Raw genomic sequence first — 26,378 nt, 5'->3', positions numbered from 1 at the left:
AATGTAAATGCAAAAGGATATTTCTCCATGCGCACCGATTCTCCCTCTTGTTATAACAAATAATTACATATATAATTATGTGATAAATGTTATCTTGACAATTTTAACTACTTATACAATTTTAAGATAAAACTTTCGTTTGTTACTACTCTAACACAATACGATATGTTGTAGCTTGCGTAATAATCATATAACGTATAATCAAATTCGCAGATTCTGCAACAAGAACACCATAGGATCTTACAATGCGACCATGTCGAAGCTCTATAATGGCGATTCGATTTCGCAGCTAATTTTGTTTACCGTTTCCAAATCCTTTAGGCTTCGGACGATTACCTTGTTTTATTTGAAACGTCTTACAATCAGTCGATCTACGTCGTTTCTCTTCTTCGTCCAGTTCCACGCCTGGCTGTCTGTCGATAATCTCGTGTACGTTGCACTTTTTCCTGACAGTTCGATCTTTCTGCTGGCGCGAGCACGATAAGATACCCTGTGCCATGATCAGAAGTATATGACTGGGATTTCCGATGATAGCTGCCTACGCTTGCTGATGAGAACCAGATCGCGCGGGGATTAGCAGACCAATAGATAGGATAAATCACCGAGTTTTTTCAATCTCATTCGATAATGATACGAGTGCTCTGTGCTCGATAGGAGAAGCAAGTCGGGCAATTTCAAATAATCTCTTGATTTCGTTTAAGTGCCGCTATTAGAATCCGAACGAAATGTAAAACTAAGTAGTAAAACGATGCGTAAACACGACATTACTGAAAAGACTTAAACGACTCGTACGTATAGCGAAAATGTATAAACGCGCACTATCATTCTTTCTTTCGCGGATTTCTTCTTGTGGATTAAATTCTTGTAGATCTGTACCGGTAACCTTTATTTACATTTATTTTCAATTGCGTAAACGGTAGTTACCTACCTCCACGGCACAGATACTTCGTGATACTTCGCGCGGATCGAATACACAAATACATAACACATAAATACAATTTATCAATCGTTCTTTATCTCATAACGATTCTATTATCATTTCTTCCATGTTTCATATTTTTCCCATAACCGTAGTATAATACACGCTCAAATAATCTATACACTTACGTAACGTTTTCCTTTTACTTCTACTCGTAGATTCTATTGACAAATTTTATTTTATTGACAGATATAAAAATCCTGACATCTCGTGTACGATGAAATAATAAATAAAATGTACCGATGCATATTGCCGCTGTTTTTACGAAGTTGGCCATTCAGAAAGTTCGCCGTTGTACTGTGTAAATACTTAGATCCTCGATCAGGATCGAGCGTGGGTGGACTGCGAGTCTCGCTCCGTGAGAGATCGACTGGATCCGGATGGAAACTCGAGAACCGCGAAAACGTCAAACCAGCTATCGAGACGGTTGCCACGATAATCGTCGACCCCCTCGCGAGTAGCATTGTAGTTGCGCGCCGGTTTCGAGGCTCGAGTTTCGAGTCGAGCGAGATTCGTACGTTGGGAGCGGCCCTCGAAAACTGGGTGGAGATTAAAAGCGCGATTCGATGGTATGCCGTTGCCTTTGTATTCGTGTCTCGTTGATGAGGAGAAATTTTGATTTTTCAAATGTTTAATCGAGCAACGTAGATTGTAACGACTGTGCAACATGTTGCTGATGCATTTAACAACCGCGAGTGATTTGGTTTGATTGTGAGTTACCCGAAGGAATTCGAGCGATTTAACCAGTTAGCTGTTGCGATCTCTTTGCACGGTGTGTAGGTAAAATGCGTCGTAAAACGTAAGCGATGACGAGTATACTCGTTAGACGCAGAGTATGTGTGGTTGCTATAATATAAAATTAATTCGTAATGAGATGACTGTTGTATTTTTTAATTTTATTACTGAAATTTACTGCACTTTAAACAGCACATTGTAGCTACTTTCTACGCACGACGAGTATACTCGTCATAACAGGAAATATTGCCATTTCTTCGTCGCGGGTGTAATACTAACTGGTTAAATCTTGCTGCAAGGAAATCGAGATTCCTTCGAATTTTTTCTCCGAATCGACCCACTGTCGATTTTACGAATTTTTATTTGCTTCGATGAAATTCAAGTATTTTGTTATTTCTTCTTATTCTTATTCTATTTTCTATACCTTGACTTATTCACGTATTTCACGCTTCCTATCGATGTAATTTCCAGATGAAAGTGAGAAATCGCGATATTTCGAGACAAACGACTTCTCTGAAAGCATACATTCGCGAGTACTCGACAAGGAAGCGTTTCTTTATCAAACATAGCGAATTAACGAAACAAATCTCGCTGTAAAGAATCTGAATTTCCCCTCTGAATCTTGCCAGGTAACTAGAATTTCTTTAAGCACACGGATAAATGAATAATGACATTGAAACGAAGCATCGATAGCTCGTATATCATCGCTGTCCCAAACATCCGTTTCTAATAGAATTTTTTCAATGGCGATCGTTTAACTTTACGATTACATCGTACTTCCACGATGAACATAATTTCTCATTTCAAAAAGGTACTCCACGTAAACGTTACATTCTCGCGATATCGATTCGATCCGAGAAAAATTCATTCGCGGACACGTTGCACGACTCTGGAAACGCCAATGGCGAACGATTGCGAGAACGACACGAACACTCGAAGGTTCGCCATTCCGTTATTGCCGTGTATCGCGTCGTGAAATGCGAACTCGCGTCCACTTGTAAAGTTCACCGGAGTCTCTGGATCATAGCTTGGACTTGGAACAAGCCCCGGGCCCCGGTGCTTTGTGGAAATGATCCTCTGCTATCTGCTGACCACCGCTCGCATGCACGAAACATTACGGTAGGCACGATCGAATCTACGCTTCGGGCATCGTATAAACTTCTGTGTATAGCAGAGAGCACAATGCAAGCAGCGGCAGTTTTCATCATTTCCGTGAACGTGAAACGGTGGTTCAGCTACGTTTTCGTGGCGTGTTGTCCCTGCTGTGCGCGGCTATCAGTTGTTGGCTCGCTGTTTAGCGTTTTGGCCTGCTTGTCTCTACTGGCACAGGCGTGTACAATGTGTAAAAAAATAACGATCCAGGTCTTGTTTGTTTGCTGCATTCTTCATGATGGTTAAAGTTTACAACACGGGTAGACGCATTTGCTATTTTTCGAACGATAGTATACCGCGAACAGATACGATGTTACGTAGAAGGTTTGATGCAGAGTAACGACGACAGGAACTTCAATAAGCGATACACAACACGAGTGTGTTCACGCTGATTTTTGCTTTTGTGAGATAGTGAAACGGAGATACAGAGATTTGTTTCGCCCTCTAAGTGTTGTATTGTATTTATTTATTTCTTTAAACGGAAAATAATAGTAAAATCCTTGGTATATGAGGTAAGAAAGTAGGGAGAGTTGCAATTAACATATACATATGTATACATATGCTGGTTAATATACAGGGTGGTTGGTAACTGGTGGTACAAACGAAAAGGGAGTGATTCTACGCGAAAAAAGAAGTCGAAAATATAGAATAAAAATTTTTCGTTTGAGGCTTTGTTTTCGAGAAAATCGACTTCGAATTTTCGCTCGGTACGCGTGCACTTTACCACGTTTCGTTATAACGGATCTCACTGTAAATCGTTGTCTCGATGGAAAAATTAAAAAAAAATTTTTATTCTATATTTTCGACTTCTTTTTTCGCGTAGAATCATCCCCTTTCCGCTTGTACCACCAGTTACCAACCACCCTGTATATATATATATATATATATATATATATATATATATATATATATGTATATATTAATGTATAATAACTACGTATTATATATATATAGGTCAAAGATATAAATATAAATGAAAAATAAATGAAAGTATAAATTCCAAGGAGAGTTTTAAGGAGACTTAGATTTGCCCAGAAATACCTATTGCGTAGGAAATATTTTATTGTAAATAATTTATATATTTGTCCATGTCATGTGCAATATTACGTAAATTCCTGCACCTTAAAATTCTCCATAAATACGCAGAAATCCACAGTTTGCTAATGTGCATTAATTTAATTTCTTATGTCTTAGTGGATTTCACGCATCATTGCTAATAAAGTACAAATCGATCAAAATATCTAGATGCTTATAAGCAGTGTTTACGACATTTTCGTGCTTCGATGGAAGCATGATTGACGTTTGATTTGCATACAGGACGACGTACAGAGATTATTAAGCGGCTCGGTTATCGCACCGCGACCTAAACACCTCTGCCCACGTTTAATTGCCGCGTAAGCCTGACTAAAGACGTTTTAAAGAGAGGCTATGTCCGAGATACGCGGATTGATTTACGCTGAGACCGATCTTTGCCTCTGCTAACCGTACGCGTCCGATCTATCTACTGGCGAACGGCGATTAACCTTAGCATAATTTTGCCTGATTAGCGGATCTGGGAAACGTGCAGCCGCTAACGAGTTCCGGGTGCATTTATGCAGCTCGACCAGGATAAGAAACGTTCTCTTTTTTCCCTAGGCAAACGAGCCACCGGTTTCATCTCGAAAATTCATTAACGATAGAGTAAGGGATCAAAGACGAACAGATGAAATTCGAGGAGAAAATCACCAGTTTTTCCGATAACAGAATAAAATTACATATGCGAGAGGGTAATTGGTGTAGAATATAGCCGAGTGAAAATCTGATGTTTCAGTTATGAACCTTTAATAAACGACTTCGCCAGGCTATAATTCCAAGTACTACTATAATTCCTAGTACTGTGTATACTGCCACATAGTGTATATACACGTTAGAGTCTTCAGTTTTACGTACATTCTCGTCTAGAGACCATTGGAACACCTGCTGCTTTCCTATGAAACGCGATAATTGACCCAGATTGGCGGTAAAAGGTTTGTTCGATCGGACTTTTGTATTCGTTAAGATAACGATCAAGAATAGAAGATAGAAGTTAACGAAGAATCGTTTGTTAGAGTTATAGAAAAATTAATTACAAAAAAAAATGAGTTTACGATTATAAGTTGCGTATCGTCGTAGTCGCAGAAAGCTAATTAACATCTCAGGCAAGTGGCGGCTCGAATGGAATGAGCTAAAGCAAGCCAGAGGCTCGTGTCTCGTGTATGGCGCGCCATATCTTACGATATCTGTCCCCGTATCTCGACGCGGTTGTGAGATACGGTGTCCTGGCCGCTGTTTCGACTAATCGTAAATAAGGATTCGATTTCGCACTTTCTTGCCATGGATAAGTTGCGAGAACACGAAACAATAAATTCCTTTTCTTTTGCGTGGGTTCCAGGCTATGGTGGAAAGCCATCGGGGAGAACGTTCAGGGGCTGCGAACGCTTTTATGGATCATCGAGGAATAATTCTTGAAATTATTTATCGAGCCTAAAATAATTTATCAAAAATAAATCATACATTATAGTAGATATTATCCGGTTTGAAAAATGTCTCAGCACACTTAGAGAGATAAAACCGATAGAATCTATTTTTTTCTTTTTTCTTTTGCTCTCTTCTGACAGTATTTTGAATATTATACAGACGTAATTGGTTGTTAAGATGTTTCGTCGTTGTTTTACACAGGACGAAGTCTACGAACGTAAATGTGACGTGAATAGGAATTAAACTGAGAGTGCAATACCAGAACATTTGCACAGAGAAATTAAAAGATTTCTTACAAAGCTGTGGTAAAATAAACGATTGCTACGAATAAGTAATTACACAAGTATTTACTCGTACGACTATCCACGCGGAGAAGCACTAGCTGCTATTAGTAAGACGTCCAATGATCTAACAACTCTATTACGCCACGTACTTTCTCAATGTATCTTCATAAATAATTTTCTACTACGCTAAAAAGGATCTGAATAGTCGATAAATCGCTCTTATTAAAAGACCCTTATTTTTCTGATTTATCTTAAAGAAATTCTAATTATATTCTGCTAAGGAAGTTAACGAAAATAGTCAACGAATAATAATTTAATAAATTTCCTAACCGCTAATACGATATAAAATTTAACATACATCTAATTTTCCTTCGTTCTGAATTCTTCGTCTACTCCATAGAACCGTTCAAAACATTTTTCCACTATTCGTAGTGATTTGTCGAAAGATCCGGACAGCGGCAAAAGTGTGGCAGAAAAAGCCACATAAATGGCACAGTGACTACATTGATCTCGTGCTTGCGATGGGTGGATCGATCGATCATTCGAGTAACGGGATCTCTGAACACGAGTGGCCGTGGATTACGCAACTATCACGATCCACGGTTAGATCGGCGATGACGAGCAAAGAGAAGCCTTAAGCGCATTTACATGAGCATTCGACCTCGCATCGCATGATTACGATTTATGGGATTTTTTAGGCTGCTTGATCTATCAAGCCGGTCTTCCATGTCTTCATCCAAGTTATTCGAAGGAATAAATATCTTGTAACTCTTGAGTATTAGGCACAGAAAGTTAGGCATAGAAACGAACACTTTTCGATTTTTGTGCAGAGTAGAAATTTTATTCTTGGAAAGAACTCGTTTCTATACGATATACGTTTTCATTGCTGATACGTTTTCGTATTTCAATCAAGTTTCGTCAATGCGATCGCGACGATCACTCGTTCCCTATAAATTGTTAATCGCTTCATTTGCGATCATTTCTCACGCGTTATTATTACGCAAATCCTTGCATCGACCAAAAAAAAGTCTCGTTTATCTCGTTGGTCGAATGGAAAGGAAATTCATTGAGAACTTTGCAAACCGCGTCCCTTCACCTCTTGCCAAGAATTTCAAGCACGAAACAGTAACTGGTGAAAAGCATGCAAGGCGAAACGGTGCCACAGACGGAAATCGCGGTCGTAAATTAAAACTAAGCTAAACAGATTATACGTCAGGAGCGCTGTACGGGCAAGGGTGGTTCGACTCTTGTAAATCTCAAGTAACATTCTCGACTCATGACCGTTGCCCGTGCTGGATAAGTGGCCCGTACTTAAGGGAGCTCCGAGATAAACATCCGCGGCTTAGTTGAAACAAGATCGGGCGTTATGCATCACTCTTGCTCGCGTTCCTCGACAGCGAAGCTACGGCGCTTCCTACCTCCAGCAACCTTTACGCTGCTCGTTCGTTCCTCTGTCGCTACCTGTTGCGCGTACTACGTGCGTTACGCGGACGCTTCTTCTTAAGGTAATAAAAAAGGGTAATAACCCTTTGGCGATAGCCGCCACGAGGTCAAATAAAAAGTCAAATAAAAAAGTTGGGTAATTTAAAAAAAAAAAAAAAAAGATGCGAACAGAACGTTCGGATAAATTTTGGGATTTTTAGAAATTTAAGAAATTTTTTCGGAGTTTTGAAGATTTTACAAATTTTTATTATAGTGTTCATGCAAAATCATTTTCTTGCGAAATGGTAAGTAGAATAGTACGCACCGTTGCAGCCTTCCGTGGACAATCCGTAATGGTCGATGTCACAGTGGTCACACCGGAAGCCAAGGACGCCTTCCATGCACCTGCATTCGCCGGTTACAGGATCGCAGATCTCGTCGAGGGCACCCACGTCGCAGTCACATTCTCGGCAACCTGCAGTCACGTTCCCGTAACCTTCGATGCAAGAGGAGCAGTCACGACCCTCGAACAAAGGCTTGCAGGGACACTGACCGCTCTTCTCGTCGCATTCGATGGAACTGGTGCCCAGAGGATCGCAGTTACAGGCTGCAAACGTGAGATTTTCGTGTTTAGATTTCTCGTAAAGAGCAGAGAATCTGAGTACGAAACGGCGATTCGTAGAGTAAAATTTTAATCAACTAACAAAAGACGATACTACGAGATGAGTTTTAATAAATGGACATGACCTTTTTTTTATAGTATCGTTAATTATATATTTTCATCGAGAGATATTGAATTGGACAATGGGAAAATGATTTTGTTAAGATAGAGTTGATGAATACTTAGTAAATAATTCATTGAATATTTAACTTGAATTGGCACCAGCGACTGATTTAACAATTTCGTTTAGTAACGTATCGAATTGTTAATTTCTATTAATTACAATAACGCTAATTTAAACTTTAGTAATGATTCTCCTTAAAATTACGTAGAATATACACGTTGTGAACCTCTGTAAAACGTTAGAGAACATTTAGAGATCAAAGTAAGAACGTTCGATATTCACGAGATATCGCGTGCTAACATTGATGAAATAACGAACCAGAAGTAACAGATGATACTCACGCAAGCAGTTCTGTTCCAAAGGATTTCCGTAATGAGCTGGTTTACATTTGTCGCATTTCCAGCCTTCCGTGTTACCGCGACACTCCAAGCAGCGCCCTGTTTCCTGATCGCAGGGGCCGCCGCCGCAAAAACACGGCTCGCATGTGCCACCAGGTATCAGAGGATTTCCGAAGAATCCTATGTCACAGCTTTCGAAACAAAGTGAAATTTCAATTTAGTTGATTAATATCGCCGGAATTTTGTCAAATTTTTAGAAATAAAAAATGTCATAGATTTTTAAGGATAATACTATTTAACGTAGTAAATAGGAAAACTTTATTAAAAGTTTAAAGTTGTTGAAATTATAACAACATATTGTAACACATTTCATGCTTAACAAATTAATTAAATGATAAATCGGGTAAAGTTGAGTTATTTAAATCAGTTGGGTACATATTTTGGACAAGCTAAGCAATTTTCTTGTAATTTGCCAAATTCGCTTATGAACTATATTTTTGAGTGATTTGTATTTCAAATCAAAATAAATTAGGTACATTACAGTATATATGATATAGCGTGCAGTATAATATAGAGTATAGTATATAGTATGATATATAGTATAATGCATAAGAAGTTTGATTATTCTGTGCAATATTCAAAGTTGAATTTTAAAAAATTAACCAGGCTAATTAACTCTGCTTTACTCGATTTTATATCGCTCTCCTGTTACATAGTTATGAGCATTTACCTCTCACAGTGATCGCCAGTATAGCCCTTTGGACATTGCGTGCATACATATCCACTATCGATATCAGTAGGGTCATCCAGTTGACAATTTGGACTAAAATTGTTGGTCTCGATTAAGAGTGGACAAGCACACCTTTTGCAATCATCTGATGTGCCTTTTAGAGCGATGCCGTAAAAACCAGGTGCACAACGATCGCATTTAGGACCCACTGTGTTATGTTCACAGGTCTATCGGACAAAATTAAAAAAGTTTTAATTATCTAAGCACCTAAGTGATTTCTAGAGAGAAAAGAAACATTACATTTATTTGTAAAATCAAAAAAATTATTTTTGTCTATTGTTAGTTACGTTATGATATTTTTAAGTTGTTGATTAAGTGGCATTCTCTTAAATGAAAAAGCAAAGGAAAGGAAAATTGAAATCGATTGTAACAAATTTAAATTATTTTGATAGAAAATTCGAAATAGAAAACGCGAAAAAAGAAGTCGAAAATATAGAATACAAATTTTTCGTTTGAGGCTTTGTTTTCGAGAAAATCGACTTCGAATTTTCGTTCGGTACGCGTGGACTTTATCACGTCTCGTTATAACGGATCTCACTAGATCGTTGTCTTGATGGAAAAATTTAAAAAAAAAAGAAAAAAAAAATAAAAAAAATTTTTATTCTATATCTTCGACTTCTTTTTTTTGGCATAGAATCACTCCCTTTCCGCTTGTACCACTAGTTACCAACCACCCTGTATATTAACTGTTGATAAAGTCGATGTCTTCTCTCTTGAGGTAAATCTTTCATGAATTTACCACGTACTTTCTTCATTACCATTAGGTAGTTATAGTATTAAGGAAGGTAAGGTAGGAATCCGTGCAAATGAATTTTGGTTGATGTCTATGCTATGAATATCACATACATACAGATACTAGGCTAGGAATATAGTAATTTTACTTTTTTTTTCGAATATTAATGAATAATTGAATATATCTACGAGTCAAAATATATCTACATACCCTTTCTAATGTTAACACATTGCTGACCGGACACGAATAAACTCGTGTATTCATACTTATTATAAAAACAAGTTATCCCTCTCATAAACGCTACATTCTATACTAGCCTTTTATTACATTGTTTAGACAAAATTTACTTTCAGGCTGTACTCTTTGCATTGGTTTTTTTCATAATTTCCGACTCGAAAATTATACATTATATATTGCGAAATATGGTTTACTAAATAGAATTAAAAATTACAAAGTAGATACAGAAATACTCACTGTGCATTCCCCAAGAACAAGGTCACAAGTACTCGCGTGCCCATTACAGTCGCATTTCACGCATACGTGATGATTCTGATGATCGGACCCATTTTGGATCAATTTTACGTAGCCCCATGCACAATTTTCGCACGATAGGCCCGTGTATCCCTCGGGGCATTCGCACTTCTCCACCAAATTATTATTCTCGCCACTGGATGAAACATCTCCGACTGACACAACCGCCGATTGTAGACTGAAACGCAAGGAAAATACTTAATTTAAACCTGTCGTAATTGTCGAATTTGAGAAATTTCTCTTTTCTCGTGATAACAATGTCCATGTATAGCGTGAATGGCGCGAATTTTAAATTAAGTGTAAGTTAAGACAACCAAAATATAAGTTTATCGTAGAAGTTTTAGAACTAGATTTTTGAATTGTTATATAAAATATTTCAATAAATGAAGAATAAATAATACGTTACATCCAACAACTATTTCTAACCTCAAACAATGTTTGAGCAATAAGATGCTATACTATTTTTTCCAATAAAATTGAAGATGCGTACTATGTTAAAGCTCTCGTTTAACAAAATATCGAAAAAATTATAAAACTAAATAAAAAGAAAAACAAAAGAAGTAAAGGGACTGTCATCGATTTTCGTACCTTCCTTCGATCTGTTCGGAATGATACTGCGCCCTTATCATGAGATACTTTAAATCCGCAAGGACCTTCATCATTTGTATTCTGGTAACAGCGTCTCCACGAAATTCGGTTCTTCTCAGCCTGGTAGGAATATCTTGAATCTCACCGCGTACATGATACCAGCCGTCTTCGCGTAGAGGCACGGTGATCTCTGCTTCCTGGCCATTATATTGTTCCTCGCCGTAAGCTATTCGCATGCCATTATTACCCTACGAGGAAACAAGACGGGGAGATTAATTCAAAAAAAGAAAAGCTAATCATCGTAATCTACCTTTTGGGGGCAAACAAACAACTTAAAACGGATATAAGAGGAAGAGATGCACAGGGTGGTCTGCTAGGCACTCGTATCTCCAAGGGTCTGCAATATTTTGTAACCAAGGAGACACGGTATTTAATGTCGAATAGTAATTTAGAAATTCGAGAATACTTGGTAACAAGAAAAAGAAAAATAACAAGACAAATTCGATACGTTGTTACAATATATCGTGGAATATCAAAGAATGTTTCTTTTTTAATTCAATTACATATTTAGGATCGCATCCTCTTCCAAGGATCATTAGCTTATGAATATTATATTTGCATAAATAAATATTTCATCATAACAAAAGTAATTTATTTTACATATAAATATACCCAATTATGATAAATATATTCAGCGAAATAAATAATCCATTACAATGAGTAAATTTAAAATCATGTAAAACTCAAGAGTTCTCCTATTACATGATAAAAGACCGATGAAACTATTTTTACTACGCGATTTTAATTATTACCATATCCTCCTATTTGACCATAGAACGATTTGTTCCCTCAAATAAATTTCAGTGAACACTTTCTCACGCTATTGCTCATACGTGAAAGACGGTATACTTACGACTAGAACAACGTTAGGCCCTGTAGTCGGTCTTCCACTGGTGTCACCGCGCATAACGACCCAGCTGACAGAGTAAGTAAGATTGCTGCCGTAAGACGATAGTCGATTACCGCAATAAATCCGTGGAGCTAACCAGAAAGGACTATCGTATTCGACGTCGAACGCTGCGATCGTCAGCCACCCATTATCCGTGTCCAAAATAGGAACAATGGCACGAGTTGCATTTACATCGGTCACCAACCAATTCTCCAGCGAGGATATCTGAAATTAATCGACGAGAATGGCGATCTTTGCTGAGAAATTTTGTCCTACATGTAAATAGTCATCGGATTAATTGAAACGCGATCCGTCAAATGCTCTTCGATCACATTGAAGCGATTAACGTTCGAGAGATTTGAGGATTTCGGGTATTTGAGAATTCGAAAAACTAGGGCTAATCGTTGAGACGTTTGAAAAATATCTAAATAAAACGTAACAAAGCGTGATGCGATTCGACATCTTCGATGTTAAATGAAAATTGTTACACAGAATGTAGAATTTGAAACGTAAATCGAATAAATAACACGAGTTTGAATAAAAGAAATGATACGCTTTAGAATATTACGATTAGAAAATTGAAAAATGAACTGATCGGTAGTTGCTTTAAGTTAAGTTAAGCAGTTAAGTGCGAAGTATAATTCACAGCTGTTGCCTTATGAAACTGCGTTCGATTTAATTTTCCTCTTTCCCGTTAAAACGATAACAACGTACTATTAAGTTTCTGCTCGTTTCGCTGGATACACGCGACGCAGAGGAGTTGTCGCGCGACAAAGTAATTGCGGACTTGTCGTTGGCTCGTGAGTAGATAAATGTAGTTATTGTCCATTTATCCGGTTCATCGTGAAAGCCGAGCGCGTCGCATCTCAGTTAAATCTCGAGTGTTCAAACGAGGGAGTTGACTCGAGACAATTTTAATTACTTTCGCCTTGCAGTGTAATTAAATGTATATTTCATTACTACACGTTGCACTTAATTCTTGTCTGTGTTCATACGCATATTCGTTCTTCTATCTCTTAACTCTTGGCAAATATAACTTTCTATTTCTTCGAGTATCAAGAGCGTGAATTAGTTTCGAGGGAAATTTCACTTTTTTCGCTAAACGTGCATTTGTTCCAGGAAAATCAAAGGCGTTGCGTTAATCGGAATATCTTCCTTCGTTTTCTACAACTTTTGCCCATCTTTCTGAGACAAGAGTTGGATGCCACGACGATGCAACTATTTATTTTTTGAATCGATCCACCCATCGACTATTTTCTCCACTGCTGCGACGTTTATGAAGCGCGTACCTCCCAGTGCGTGCTGTATTGACTGGAAAAGGTGGTAGTCCCATGGAGCCAGGTCTGGAGAATACACGCAGTGTGGGAAGACTCTCCATTCTAACTCCAACAACGTTTGTTTCACGAAACAACGTTGTTCGCTGCGGCGCGTGGTCGTGCATCGCCATGCAAGAGAATAACTGGCGTCGTTTATTTGATATTCGTGAACGTCCTTAGCCTAGAACTACGCTTTCTCAGCTTTCAATGGCTCATAGAACAAATCTTCTTGGTCTCACCAAATAGGGAGCACTACGTTTCGACTGTGAATTTTATAGATTTTGTTCCAAGGTTTTAAAATTCAATTGTTTACTCGTTTTACTGTCGCTTGTAATACATTAGACATCTAACAAAAATATCAATACATTTTCACGTTATAATACAATAGAGCCGCTGGAACCTACAACTAACTTTTCCTTCAGAGTCCCTTGTGTCGAAGTGGTTATCACTTCTAAAAAAAAGAAAAAAACTCTACATGATCTGTTTAGTCTTCTCGTTTTTTTTTTTGCAATAAATTAATTTGCATGGAAAAGAGAAAGGAGGCTGGCAAATGTATTTGTGAAGGCATTGACAAATTAATTTTCAGATATTTACGACAAGAGTTAGAAAAATATTAAGAGATAATTTGTAAATTTGAGAAATTTGTAGGGATGTAGAGTTTTAGGGAGGGTGTTGAAGTGGTCACCACTTATAAGAAAACTCTACATCTGGTCTTTTTAGTTTTCTCAAGCACTGAAGCCATCGACAGCGCGTAGACAAAAGACTGCGACGAAGTCAGACCACAACTTATAAGTGTAATTATAACCATTCTTATTTATAATTACACTTCTATTTAAATATATTTTCTGCCTTACAATTTACCCATGAGTTTTCTCTGTTTACACATCGAATAACCTCAACAGCTTGAAACTAATTCACACTCGTGACATTCAACTTCCTAATTACATTCGTCGAAATTCTTCAACATTGTTCTTCGTTTATTCGACTAACTTATATTCTATTATTTTTCAAACTGCATCATCCAGCATTATCTAGCTAATCAGTGTTCGAATAAAAATCAATAACATCTATAATCTACTCACTGTGGAATAAGATAATTTAGCGGTTCCACAATGATCGCTAACACCGAAACAGTAACACGGAAGGCATCCATCGAGATTTTCCTTAGTTAGCGCAAAGTGTCCCGGTTTGCACTGGTCGCACAACTCGCCAGCGACGTTCGCCTTGCAGAGGCAGTCCCCCTCGCAGTCGTGAGAAGGGAGGATCCCGCGGGAATCGCACGGACAGGGCATGCAATCAGGAAACTGACGATAACCGGCTGCACACTGGTCGCACTTGTATCCCGAATAACCCGGTTTGCAATCACAAGCGCCTGCTACCTGAAACACGATCGGTGTTTAACTCGATCAAGATTGATTTGGCCAACGATAATAGCGAAATGTTTAAAGTATCGACGATGAAACGTAGAGTTTCTGCAAAAGTAGCTGACAGACGTAAATTTTCGTAATTTTATTCTTTTTGATTTCTCTATGAATGTTCTGATGTGAAACTTTATCGTGGACAATGTAACACCTAGAAATTCATCGAGTATTTGCCAGGTTCAGATTGCAAATAAATTTCCTGTAGACAAAACGAAAGATCTTCGTACGAACACGTGCCTACCTTTCCTATATGAACGTACGAGTCATCCGGGGTGCAGTAACCCGTGCTACCGTGTACGTTGCAGTCGCACGGCACGCAGGGTTCAGGATCATCAGGGGCAACCCCGTTCGGCCTGTAATAATTAACCTGACACTTCTCGCAATTGATTCCAGCCGTATGTTCCTGAAACAAATCATTTTACAGGGAACGTTAGCACAGATGTTGGAAACTCTATACGCGTCGCAAAGTGTTCTATGTTTAGTTGCTTCGAAATTTAAATATTAGGAATAATATAAGAATAATAATAGGAAGAATATTAGGAACAATATTCATAAAGTTTGACAAGAAGCACAGTATAGATGCCGATTTTGAAACAAAGATCGAGGGTAGAAGCAGCTCTGATTAAAGCATTTACAGAGTCCCAAATTCCTTTCTCGTAACACACACACACATATATATACACAACTATAACTACATTACTAATCGCAAAGAAATAAATTGCCACAACAAAAGCACAACGTATCGCGCAACGAATAAAAGCGTAATTTACATTCATAGGATCAGACAATGCTGTTTATACGTATGCTGGTCGCTTTCTACGTAAGACACATATATAAACAAAAAGATTCGTGCAGCATTCCTTTCGTCATCGACAGTCACATACGCAAAACAAATTGACGATGTATCGGCAATTTCATTCGACGATATTTCTCTCGTGAAATTCGGGCTTACTGTGCAATTAACGCAGACACCACCGCCGCGAAATTTCCCACGAATGTCCATAGACATTCTTCTGTCGGCCACATCCTGATCATATCTGCACGAGGTTGCATGTCCATTGCAGTTGCATTTCTCACAGTGAAAGCCCTTCGCAGCTGTGCCAGGTTTCCACGGAATCTGATTGTACATGGGACAGCATTTTTCGCATCTTTCGCCGCACGTGTGGCGCTCGCATTCGCATTCTTGATGCTGAGAAACAATACCACCTCTTAATGGAAACTTGTTAATCTTCTCGGTTTAGTATTACTGGTTAAACGTCTAGGTATCCGATTTTTCTACGTCTTTACGACTAATACGGTCTTCAAGCAAACCTTCGCCTCAGTGTTAGTAGATTTTGATGTTTCTTTCGGTAGATATACTAAACGATATGGAAATATCTGGTATTTTATTCGTAAAGTATTCATTGCGTATATTATTTGTGAAGTATTCAGGATGCAAAGAACGTAGAAAATTGTGTAGTATGATTAGGCTCTTACAAAGATATTCGACTCGTGTTTCGCTCGTAACGCCAGTGTTAATATTAATTATTTAACACTGAATAATAATAAATTTCAAGTTTGTCTATGACGAACAATAAATTCACGCCACTTGACGATATCTGAAAAAGAAGGAAAAGGCAATCCTTAACGAATAACTATGCTTCTCTGTTGTTACGTTTCCAAGAAACGAATATCTCGCTGCTAATTCCTTGAAACCGAAAAAGTGAAGTGGGTGAACGATATCGCATTTCCGCTTTCCAGCCATTTTTCCACGATCGTCGAATCAATTAACGCGGAAGGCGTAATGGATATCGCACGGCGTACAAGCGTGCTTTATAAATCGCGACACGGTCGCTGCAACGAGGATGCTTCTTTATGACTGGCGATACAGATATCCGGTATTGCGCTCGGGTAGGAGACATAGTACAGCCACGCAATCACAAAGATGTGACGTTCGAGAATTTATAGGACCGTTAAGATAACCGAACGCGTTATCGAAAACATTAATTCGCACGCGGTTTCGACTGGCTCGCGGTTCTTATTCCAACTAGCGTAATTTGTGCGACGAAGACCCGTGAGTTTTCGCGCACGTAGGTCGTTTCCCAGGTGTATTGTTCAACCAGACAGTAGAAGCTTGTTAAAAATTTCAGAAAATCGTAGTTTCTTGAACTTTGAATAAAAAATACTTCTAATAGGGAAACGTTACATTTTTTATTACAAAATAAAGACTCTCGCAACGAAATTCCACGTTCCTCTATCGCGATCTAAGAGTTAACACCGGAAACATTTTCGAATAAAAATATATGTTTCTACGTGTTTAAAACGATACGAAAATCATTTTTCGTAATAAAATTCCCATTCGTTTTTCTAAGAATGTTCATCTATCTCGAGACTCTCAGTGAATCTGACTGTTTAATAATAATAATAAGGTTATTTAAGGCTTGCTTAAGTACAAATTACAAATTCAGTTCAATGAAAATACTGCTGAAGGAGGATTGTTAAACTGTTGGTTTGATCGTTCACTATCGTACGCGCAATATACGAGACTGCTACTATACGGTCAGTCAGAGAAGCTATTATCATGGTAGTAAATAATATTATTACATTTAATTTACATAATATTATACACTTTAGCGTGGAAAACGTGATCTAATATATACGACGTTCAGTTTTAAGTGACAAGACCACACGCGCTGGGTTAACCCCATGTTTCCTCCGTTTAAATTTACCGATTTCTCTTTTTAATATTACCGCAGAGAGAAAATGTAATATTAATTCCTTATTCCATTATTCTACTGGCAATTGATCAAGAAATAAGAAAATATTTTTTGTTGCTGCGAGAAAATAATTATATTGATAAAGTTGTTCTAAGTTGAATATTATATACTCGCTGAAAGTTGAAGAAAAGATAGCAGTGTTTCTTGCTTCTTAGTCCAAATTAGAGTAATCTAATCGATAGAGTAATCTGATCGAATGAATTACGGATAACGTAATTTATCGGACTTTTCCATTAACCGCGCGTCTTCATCCAGCACGTGATCTTAATAAATTATTAAAGATCCACTGTGAACAGCGATCGTACTCTACGAGCAGAATTACAAACCTATAAACGATAAGACTTTACGAGACGTGTTTATATGGCAAGCCGGAGATATTCTGAGCACCAGATGCGAGCAGCAAATCGTAATTTACATTTTTTACGACGTATCACAGACTTCATTGTGTTTTCATTAATGACCATTGTCATTCATGAGAATAGACGCACCGCGGGAAACGGTTAATGACTGCTACAATGAAGCATATTATCTAGTGATTTACTGAGATCGATGTACCGAGGACTTAATTAGCATCGAAGCAAGCTGTGTATAAGAATCGAGCGTGATGTTTGCGGCCAGCACAATAATTGTTTAATATAAATACTGTTCAAAAAAAGTTAAATAAAATAAATCTCTACGCAATTATCTCTATTGCAAAAAAAATATTTCTCTGCTTAAGAAGCTTAAAAACTGAATACTAAAACCATATGAACACGACAGGAAAAGTTATGTTAACAATAAGAGAGGCAAGATTTGAATAATTTGAAATTTAAAAAACATTTCTATCAGTGATTACTTCTATGAGAATTTACGACACACAAAATCTGAGAGAAAACGAAGCTGCGAATTTCCACGATATAATCACGGTTCAATTAAAGGATTAATAAAAATGTTGCAACTGCGGCTGTGATAATTTCTGATTTTTCGTTCACCGATACTGCATGACTAAGAAACCGGAGCATAAACACGAAAGTGATATTTCGTGATTAGAGGAGCAAAGGCGAGAGAATGAAGCTGACGAGTATCAACGTTATATGATCGAAGATGACAATTTGATTGAGACGTAACTGGAAAATATTTCGAATGCTCGACCGATGGCTTCGTATTCAGCAATGCGATCGCTATTCGGTCTACGTGCCAATCGTCGTCCGCGTGCTGCGCCGGACCCGCCCAAAAACTAATTCAATTTATCGTGGTGAGCATTGCCAAAAGTTCATTCTAATCGAGTCGAATTCGTTGTCGAGCGAATGGTGTTTGCGGTAAAAACCTGATATCGCCACCTGAATTTCTTAGACGATTCATGGCCCTTGTTATTCGATGTTCGAAAAAAGTCACCGTCATGTTCCTCGATCATTAACCCTTTTGATGTATCACCGCGAATCAAACAGCTACTACACGTAAAAAGTACAACGATACTAATAACAGAGGAAATGAAATATGGAAATGTAAATGGTATTGATAACACAGTAATCGAACACGTGTTTACCGAGTTTGTAATCAATTTAAACGATGACGATACTTATACCTAGGACCAGGTATTAATTAGGTACTAATATCTAGAAACTACCCCTATTGCTCTGTCTAGACGATTAAATCAGCACTAGATGAACTTAACGTAAAATTATTAACTGACTTGTTTGATTTCTTTCGTATCATTTTTTCATTTACGACCGATATCATCGTTTAGTACTGAAAACATACTACGATAGAAGGAATAATTATGAAATTGTAAAATTATTAATTGAGTTGTTTGATTCCTTTCGTATCATTTTTTCATTTAAGACCGATATCATCGTTTAGTCCTGAAAACATACTACGATAGAGGGAATAATTATGAAATTGAAGCTTTTTCTCTCTAAACGTTCTGTAATTCTGTGGACTGGAAACAAACGTCAGATATAAATAAGGAAACATAGTTAACGAAAAATTGATATTTATCATCGTTAAGATAGAAAAATCGACAGCAAGAACCATCGTGAAAATATGTACACCTTTCCTTCGCCTTCTTTTCCCTAAAGCAGAGAACACATCCATAAAACATCCGCCATAATTCCCAGCACGATCCTTGAACTAAAACCCAGTTAGAACTCGCTCGAGTGACTCGATAACGAGTCGAGTTCAACATCGAGCATCGATCACCCATGCATACAACACTCAGCTACAGAAATACAAGAATAATGGAACGTGAGAATAACAGCAGGCCCTTTGACACGGACCAAGACACCGACCGATCATTTCTTTCTAATTTTATTACTTCTGAAAGGCGAAATTGCGTGACACCCGCGAGGCTGATTAATGCACTGCGAAGAAATGTTTCGCAACAATTAACAACAGGTCCCGGTCCCCTCTTTCAGCACGTTGAAAGATCACGACTGTTAAAGCTCGACTTCGCCAATGTGCCCATTCGTGGACATTAATAGTATGCAGGATTCCTATTGCACGGCCTGCATCATTTTGCCATCCTGGGAACGTGTCTTTCTTTAGGAGAATAATTAATCTTGCACAGACAATTATTACTTTCTTACGCAATCGCCGTTTTGAAAAAATTATGAAACGCAGGGAGGAGAAGAATTGATCTTTCTTCTTCACTTTCTTTTTCTTTTTCACTTTCGCTAGTCTGTTGGATAAGAACGAAAATTTGAATCTATTTATCGTGACTGTTCTAATCGAATTGCTTAAACAGACGGTGAAATATGTATTTTCATTTTATGCTTGAAATAATCAACAAAGATTTTTGACCAACACAACATTGTTGGTAATATCGTGCTCGATGTATTATTATTTGGCTTACTAACTATAATTGACGTTAATAACGTGCGATGCATGTCTTCTTGTTTTACAATTAAATGATTACAGCTACCATCTGAAGATAATAGTAATTTTATATTTGTAATTCAACTTTATGATACCAGATGTACGCAAAAGTTTCAGTCGTTTTCCAAGCGTTCGTGTATAATTACTTTTAATTGATATAATCTCCTGTCTTGTTCTGCAATTTTTCGGTCGGTATTGATCTATCTGAAACGTCGATTTCATGATCGTTTGGCGACAATAATCTCGCGGAACAACGGCGCGAGGTGAAAAGTTCTTGCGCACGCGGCGTATTCTTCGGATTAGACACCGACAGATTACCGTTTATTCAGGTCGATGCAGCGCTCTTTAGTCGGACAGCACTTTCGAAATGTTGTAGATAAACGAAATGTCATTTTTTCGCCACGAAGCTCGAGAAAGTCATACGAAATGAGGGGAAATACTTCGAATATTAATTTATAAAACACACGTGTAATTATGTATAAATAAAAGAAAATTGCAAAAAGAAGGACTAAAACTTGTGCATGCGCCTAATAGAAACGTTTCAAATCTAACGACAGTTGCATCTCGCGTGCTGTACGAAACGTTAAATGATAAATCCGTGTCTGAAATATCTTCAATCAGGAAAAAAATGAAAGGACACGCGAAACTTCGTTGATTTTACCAGTTGAATACGATATATATAAAGGAAGGAAAAATAACGTTGGAAAGGAAGCATGTGAAGAGATTCTTCGACAAACATAAATCTTTAAATGCTGTTGTTCTATCCTGCAGATTCAGTCTCGTGTTCTTTCCACGGTAGCTTCCGCAACCTCTAGCTCTCATTAGTAGCGCAGAACGTGAAAAAAGTTAACGACGCTGGGAAATTTGGAGCGACTCCCGCGCGATCGTGCAAGAAATTTAACGTACAGTAGTCCCCTGCGGAGGACCGACGGTCTCTAACAGGCAACCGACTCGAAACGAAGGCGATCCTGCCATTAGCAGCGGCGGTAGACAAAGGTCTGACAAGTTTATGGCATTTCCGACAGATTTATTTCCTGCACCTCGGTAGCCGCCCCTTCCAATCGCAGATATTCGCGATATCTAAGTTTAGAAAGGACTGTCTAGAAGAGAATAAAACCTCGTGGTTTGCTTTCTAAACTCTCTTCCTTTTCTCGATAGATTATAATTTTATTATAATATGCGATAGCTGTTTCCATTACTAATCCTATTTGTTGGTTCCTACTTCTATCTAATTTTCTATACTAATCACGGAGTGAAAATGACGTATTAGATAATAAATTTATTCCAATAAATAGGAAGAAAGAGAGAGAGAGGGAGAGGGAGAGATGCAATTTAGTAGCTAATTTTTCAGGTTTTATTCAATTTTAATTTAATGTAACTTTCGAATTAAACTCTTCGTGAAATATCCATCAAGATGCGTCGAATAAAAGACTCTCAGCATTGGTCGAAGAAGATCCGGTTGTTTCTCGATGGGAAACCTTACAACAGGTTCGAGGCAAATGTGTTAATTGCAAAACTTGTAATCCGTCGGGAGTCAATGTGTAAATTTTACGACTTTTAATTTAGCACGAGTCAACGTGTGAATTATGGGGCTCGTAACTTGTACCGGGATAACTTGTAAAGCATAAAATTCGTATCTGTTCCAAATCGATATCCTTAATATAGCGTAATGTCGTTACTTTCGCGTATGGCCAATACATCCGTTGACAAGCTAAATACATATACACGTTGATAAATCAGAATTCACAGTTACAAAAATCGTATATTATCAACACCTGACTTATCCTCGATCAAGAACGAGTCAAAGTCTTCCACCTTCCACAAAAATCACCATGAAAATCAAACGTGACATTGTAAACTAGACTATTCCCACGATACATTAACATTATTCTACTAGTTTTATTCTGTGATTTTATTCTCAGCATTTCATTCGTTATAAATTATTCTCGCACTTACCCCGTGTTGGACGCTGTAACGACATCTTGCCGCGTGGCCGGAACACACACATCTTCCGCCAATGTTGATTTCTTTAATCGAGTAAAACGCGCGCCTTTTATCCGCGATCGTCTCTCCACTGCGTCGAAGACCCTGAAGCCGAAGCCGTACGTATCTGGCCTGCGTGAATTCCTGAAGGGTCGTGCTGTGATTCAGGGCACCAGGTCTACCGTTCACCAGGTGAGTATGGATCTAAAGGGAGATATAGTTGATTGAATATATACAGAACAAAATTATTCCTTAATTTAGATACATTATGGTTTATCGAAAAGTTTGAGTTTATTAAAATTTGTAGAGATCTTTCAACTCGTTGGGAAATCGATCGAGCGGTTAATATTTTGTCGAAGGAGTAGTGTAACAGCTTTGATATTTAATTATACTACAAGCAACTGTATGCTCTAATTAGCAGTTACTCTTATCAAATGACGGGAGTTGTACGTAAAATTATTTCGATTAATTTTAAATTCAAGTACTTCCTCGTTTTATACTTCGACTTGGTGAAATAACTGAGTTTTAGTATTCTTAAGTTCCATTAAAATCTAAGATGAATAATCCTGATTATGTTTTACGAAGAAGACGCAAAGAAAATTACGATAATATCCGATCTATAAAATCTAGGTCAGATGCAGATCCATAAAATTTTCTACAAAAATGTTCTGTAGAAACAAGAAAGATATCCAATTTGTTCCCGTATTACGGACGGATCGACGTAAACTACCTGCAGAAACGACATCGGCGATCGATAATAAGAAATACAAACGTTTGATTACAGCACTAAATCTAAGAGAACGCTGAAATCGAAGGAGTAAATCATTTGTGAATGGTGCCGCGCGTTAAGTAGAAAACGAGTTCCATAAATGGCATTCCGCGGCTCCTAATATGGAACAATTACATGGCTTCCAGAATAGACGCGCCTACACTTTCCTACGCCTAATTTTTTTCGAACATTTTTTCACCTGGTTACATGATTTAGTACGTAATATTTCGTGTAAGAATCCTTCATACTGCTTTATCACTAAAGCGAAAAAATACATTTGATCAATCAAAATCTTCCATGATCAAATTAAATTCTCACAAATTCTCACACAAATTCACAAATTAAATTCTCAAATTAAATTCACAAATCTTTCGTTTATCGAAAAGATTCACGTAAAGTTCCCCTGGAACTCCCAGATTCCTCGAATGATTATTCTACAAACGATCATTTCACAGAAATCAACTAATACAGAGTGACTACAGAAAGTATTCGCACATGGCCTTATTTTCCAATGAAGTGATCTATTTTTATCGAATTCTACATTTCATTTTCGTAGTATGATATTTCTACAGTCGCATGAAAGTACTGTTAAATAATACCAAGTTTAATATACGTGGACCTAATTAGCATGTTGAGTGGCAAGCCTATACACGATACACTTCAGTGTTCGCATTGTTACCTTTCTATATTTTTCAACAATCTGTCCGAAGCTTTTCAACAATCTCTGTACTTTTGCCATTTAGTTTTTGAAGCAAATCAAGCGAAGAAAATCGAAAACAATTTCTTTACAGAATATAAGAATCGCAGAAATTCTTCCATTACTATGTTATTATCACAATTACGATATATAAATGTACAGAATGTACAATATATAAAATTTCCAAAGTATAGATGCCCGGCAATTAAACAATTTTCCACCGAGCTTCTACTTCTTTAATTATATTCTCCATAACACGAATTGTGTATAAAATCCGCATTCTAGCTGCGATAAATACAATGCTCATACAAATACTTTTCACAGCCACTGTAGATAAAAAATCAACCAACGATTCTTTTCGAAAGTCAACTAACATCCATCCGACATTGTCCACCTTTTATTAAATTGAACAATGATTCCCCCGAAATTGTGACAGCTGTTTCTCCCATGACGTACATCGTTCGGCCGATTCGCTGTTCCTCGCTTTCCGATTTTTTTCCTGGTCGATCCGTAGCCGCGTACAGAAGCGTAAAACTGGCAACCCCCCATAGGAGGTGCGTACGTGATAGCCCCATATAAGGCAAGCATACACCATACATGGCCGGAATGTAGGGATCGCCGTTTTTGTATCATCGATTCGTTCTCCCTTTCCCTCTCTTTCCACCATCGATCTCGCTGTCCTCTTCCTTTTCTCAACCACCTTCCAGTTTGCACAAAACCGATCTCGTGCGCACCGCCTCGTGCACGGCTGTAAGCTCTAATTATCTGTTTGCTCTTCCGAGAAGTTTGCTAATTCCCCTCCAGATAGATGCTTCTCGCATTTTCACATCCGTGATAAGTTTTCCGACAATGAAATTGAGCTGCTGCGTACACGCAAAGGGAGAATTTTTGGCCGATAAATAATCGGCGGATTTTTATATATTCATAGGAAATTTGAAGGTACATTGGACACAATGCATACGGTAGGTATGAGATTTGCCTCTCAATCGATATCGTATTATGACGTTGACCTAATGGAGAAATTTGACGCTGCAATGTTAATGCTATTGTAGTTTCAAAGAAATTCTGTCGTTTTGACAACACATCCCTACAGTTTCGCTATGTGTAACATAACTATAAGGTTTCTCTTCCACACTTGAACGAATGGTAGTAAAATATTATTAAAATGATTATTAAAGTTTTACATGTTTCAAGTTACGAATTACAAGTGCTGATAAATTCTTTCGTACAACAGTAACAAATTTAATCGTTTCTGATAAAAGAAATAAAGTTGTATGAGTGAATTGTACAAATTACAAACTACTTGACGCAAAATAATACAACCATTATATAACGAATGTTTACAATTTATAACTTGTCAAATGTCAGTTCGTTGATATTATTACAAATTACGAACCAGCTATCCTATTTGAGCAAAACGGTGAAACAATTAAATAACAGAAGCGTACAGTTTACAACTTGTCAAATGCTAGATCGTAAATATTACTATTTGGCAAATTATCGTGCAAGACTCCAGAAAGTACTTGCAATTCCAACTCTAATCAGCAAAAACAGTCGCATGCTACGAACCAGTCTCATCGAGAAAGTAACGAAGTGTCACCTGTAACGAGCAACGATCGACCAATTTCACCTGGTAAACGTTCCATTTCTACCAGACCGTTTCAATCGCGCTGAAATTACTTTATAACTTAAGGTCGAGTGTATAATTCGATCGAGAAGATACCGAGGGAGAAAAAGTCTGCGAGTTCAGCGGAAATTCCTTGGAAGAAATGTTTCCTTCCCCCAAGCAGCCAAGCAAGCACTCGTATTGCTCGTCAAAGCGTCAGCCGACTAATCATCCAATCATGTAATTACACCAGCGATTGCATGGGACGAACGATAATTAATGATCTGGCTCTGGACAGCTACCGCGTTAACACGGAAATAACAGCCGATTTCGCGCGTAAATAATTACACACCTTTGTTTCTCGACGAAACGATCGACGATCGTGAAATTTAATCTATTTTTTATCTGATTGTTTCTTTCCTAATCGAGGTTTCTGATAATAGAATAGAGTAGATATACAGCGAAAGATAATTTAAATTAATCGAACATTAATAGACATTACTGTGTACAAAATTATTTGTACAGTTGGAATACGTACAGAAGTAAGGAGAGAAATATCTTCGATGTTATTGAAATAATCAACGTACATAAGTAAAAATAAATTTGTTATCGAGAGCATAAAAGAAACTCATCTAAAGTATTATTTCAAATTAATCAATTTTTAACAATTTTCATCGAGCATCTTTATATTTATTTGTAAAGGAAAAATATTTATTCGCTGGGTGGTCTAAGATTTGTTCATGGTACATAGCCAAAAATACGAATAAAGATAGTAGCGACCTTACCTCTCCGTTTTCCATAGGAGTCTGCCTGGAAAAGACGCTGGTACATATCACATCGTCGTCCCCGATGTAAATAGGTTTTCCGGTAACAGGCGGCACAGAATACCGCGTCCAACATTCTTCATCGCTTGGTGCGTAATACTGCCACGGTTGGAAATTTTCACCATCGATAGATTTCTCCAAAATCCATGCAGCCGGCCTTGGTGAATTTGCTGCCTTCACAATTACGTACTCTATTTGATACACCTGAATAGACAGAATTTATGACATATTAGATATTATATTCGTTTATTTCCAATAAAGTATATTTATATAATATATAGCATTATAATTCTCTTTCTGTCTTCTCTCCTTGTGTCTAAGGTATAGGTCTGTTAGGTAAGAGCCTTACTGAAGAGTCCACACTAGCAGAT

The 26,378-nt window shown here is 37.7% G+C and overlaps 1 protein-coding gene across 2 annotated transcripts in view; it reads right to left on the bottom strand.

Annotated features, from left to right (window-relative positions):
• The window catches only part of wb (wing blister), a 199,748-nt gene that overhangs the window by 103,598 nt on the left and 69,772 nt on the right, over positions 1 to 26,378 (bottom strand). The window contains exons 3-13 of one of the 2 annotated variants that reach the window (XM_069118415.1): positions 25,969 to 26,211; positions 22,085 to 22,315; positions 15,472 to 15,708; positions 14,761 to 14,922; positions 14,181 to 14,477; positions 11,747 to 12,007; positions 10,834 to 11,081; positions 10,189 to 10,423; positions 8,922 to 9,148; positions 8,195 to 8,382; positions 7,394 to 7,675 (exon numbers count right to left, since the gene is read on the bottom strand). In XM_069118415.1, the coding sequence (XP_068974516.1) occupies positions 7,394 to 7,675; positions 8,195 to 8,382; positions 8,922 to 9,148; positions 10,189 to 10,423; positions 10,834 to 11,081; positions 11,747 to 12,007; positions 14,181 to 14,477; positions 14,761 to 14,922; positions 15,472 to 15,708; positions 22,085 to 22,315; positions 25,969 to 26,211 (2,611 nt within the window). The remainder of the gene's footprint in view (positions 1 to 7,393; positions 7,676 to 8,194; positions 8,383 to 8,921; positions 9,149 to 10,188; positions 10,424 to 10,833; positions 11,082 to 11,746; positions 12,008 to 14,180; positions 14,478 to 14,760; positions 14,923 to 15,471; positions 15,709 to 22,084; positions 22,316 to 25,968; positions 26,212 to 26,378) is intronic. The other variant, XM_069118416.1, reaches the window with a different exon arrangement.

Source organism: Bombus flavifrons, chromosome 8 (assembly GCF_040668555.2).
Source record: "Bombus flavifrons isolate JBK064 chromosome 8, iyBomFlav1_principal, whole genome shotgun sequence".
NCBI lineage: Eukaryota > Metazoa > Arthropoda > Insecta > Hymenoptera > Apidae > Bombus > Bombus flavifrons.
The sequence above is the reverse complement of the archived record's forward strand: the minus strand, read 5'-3'. Positions and strand labels throughout refer to the sequence as shown.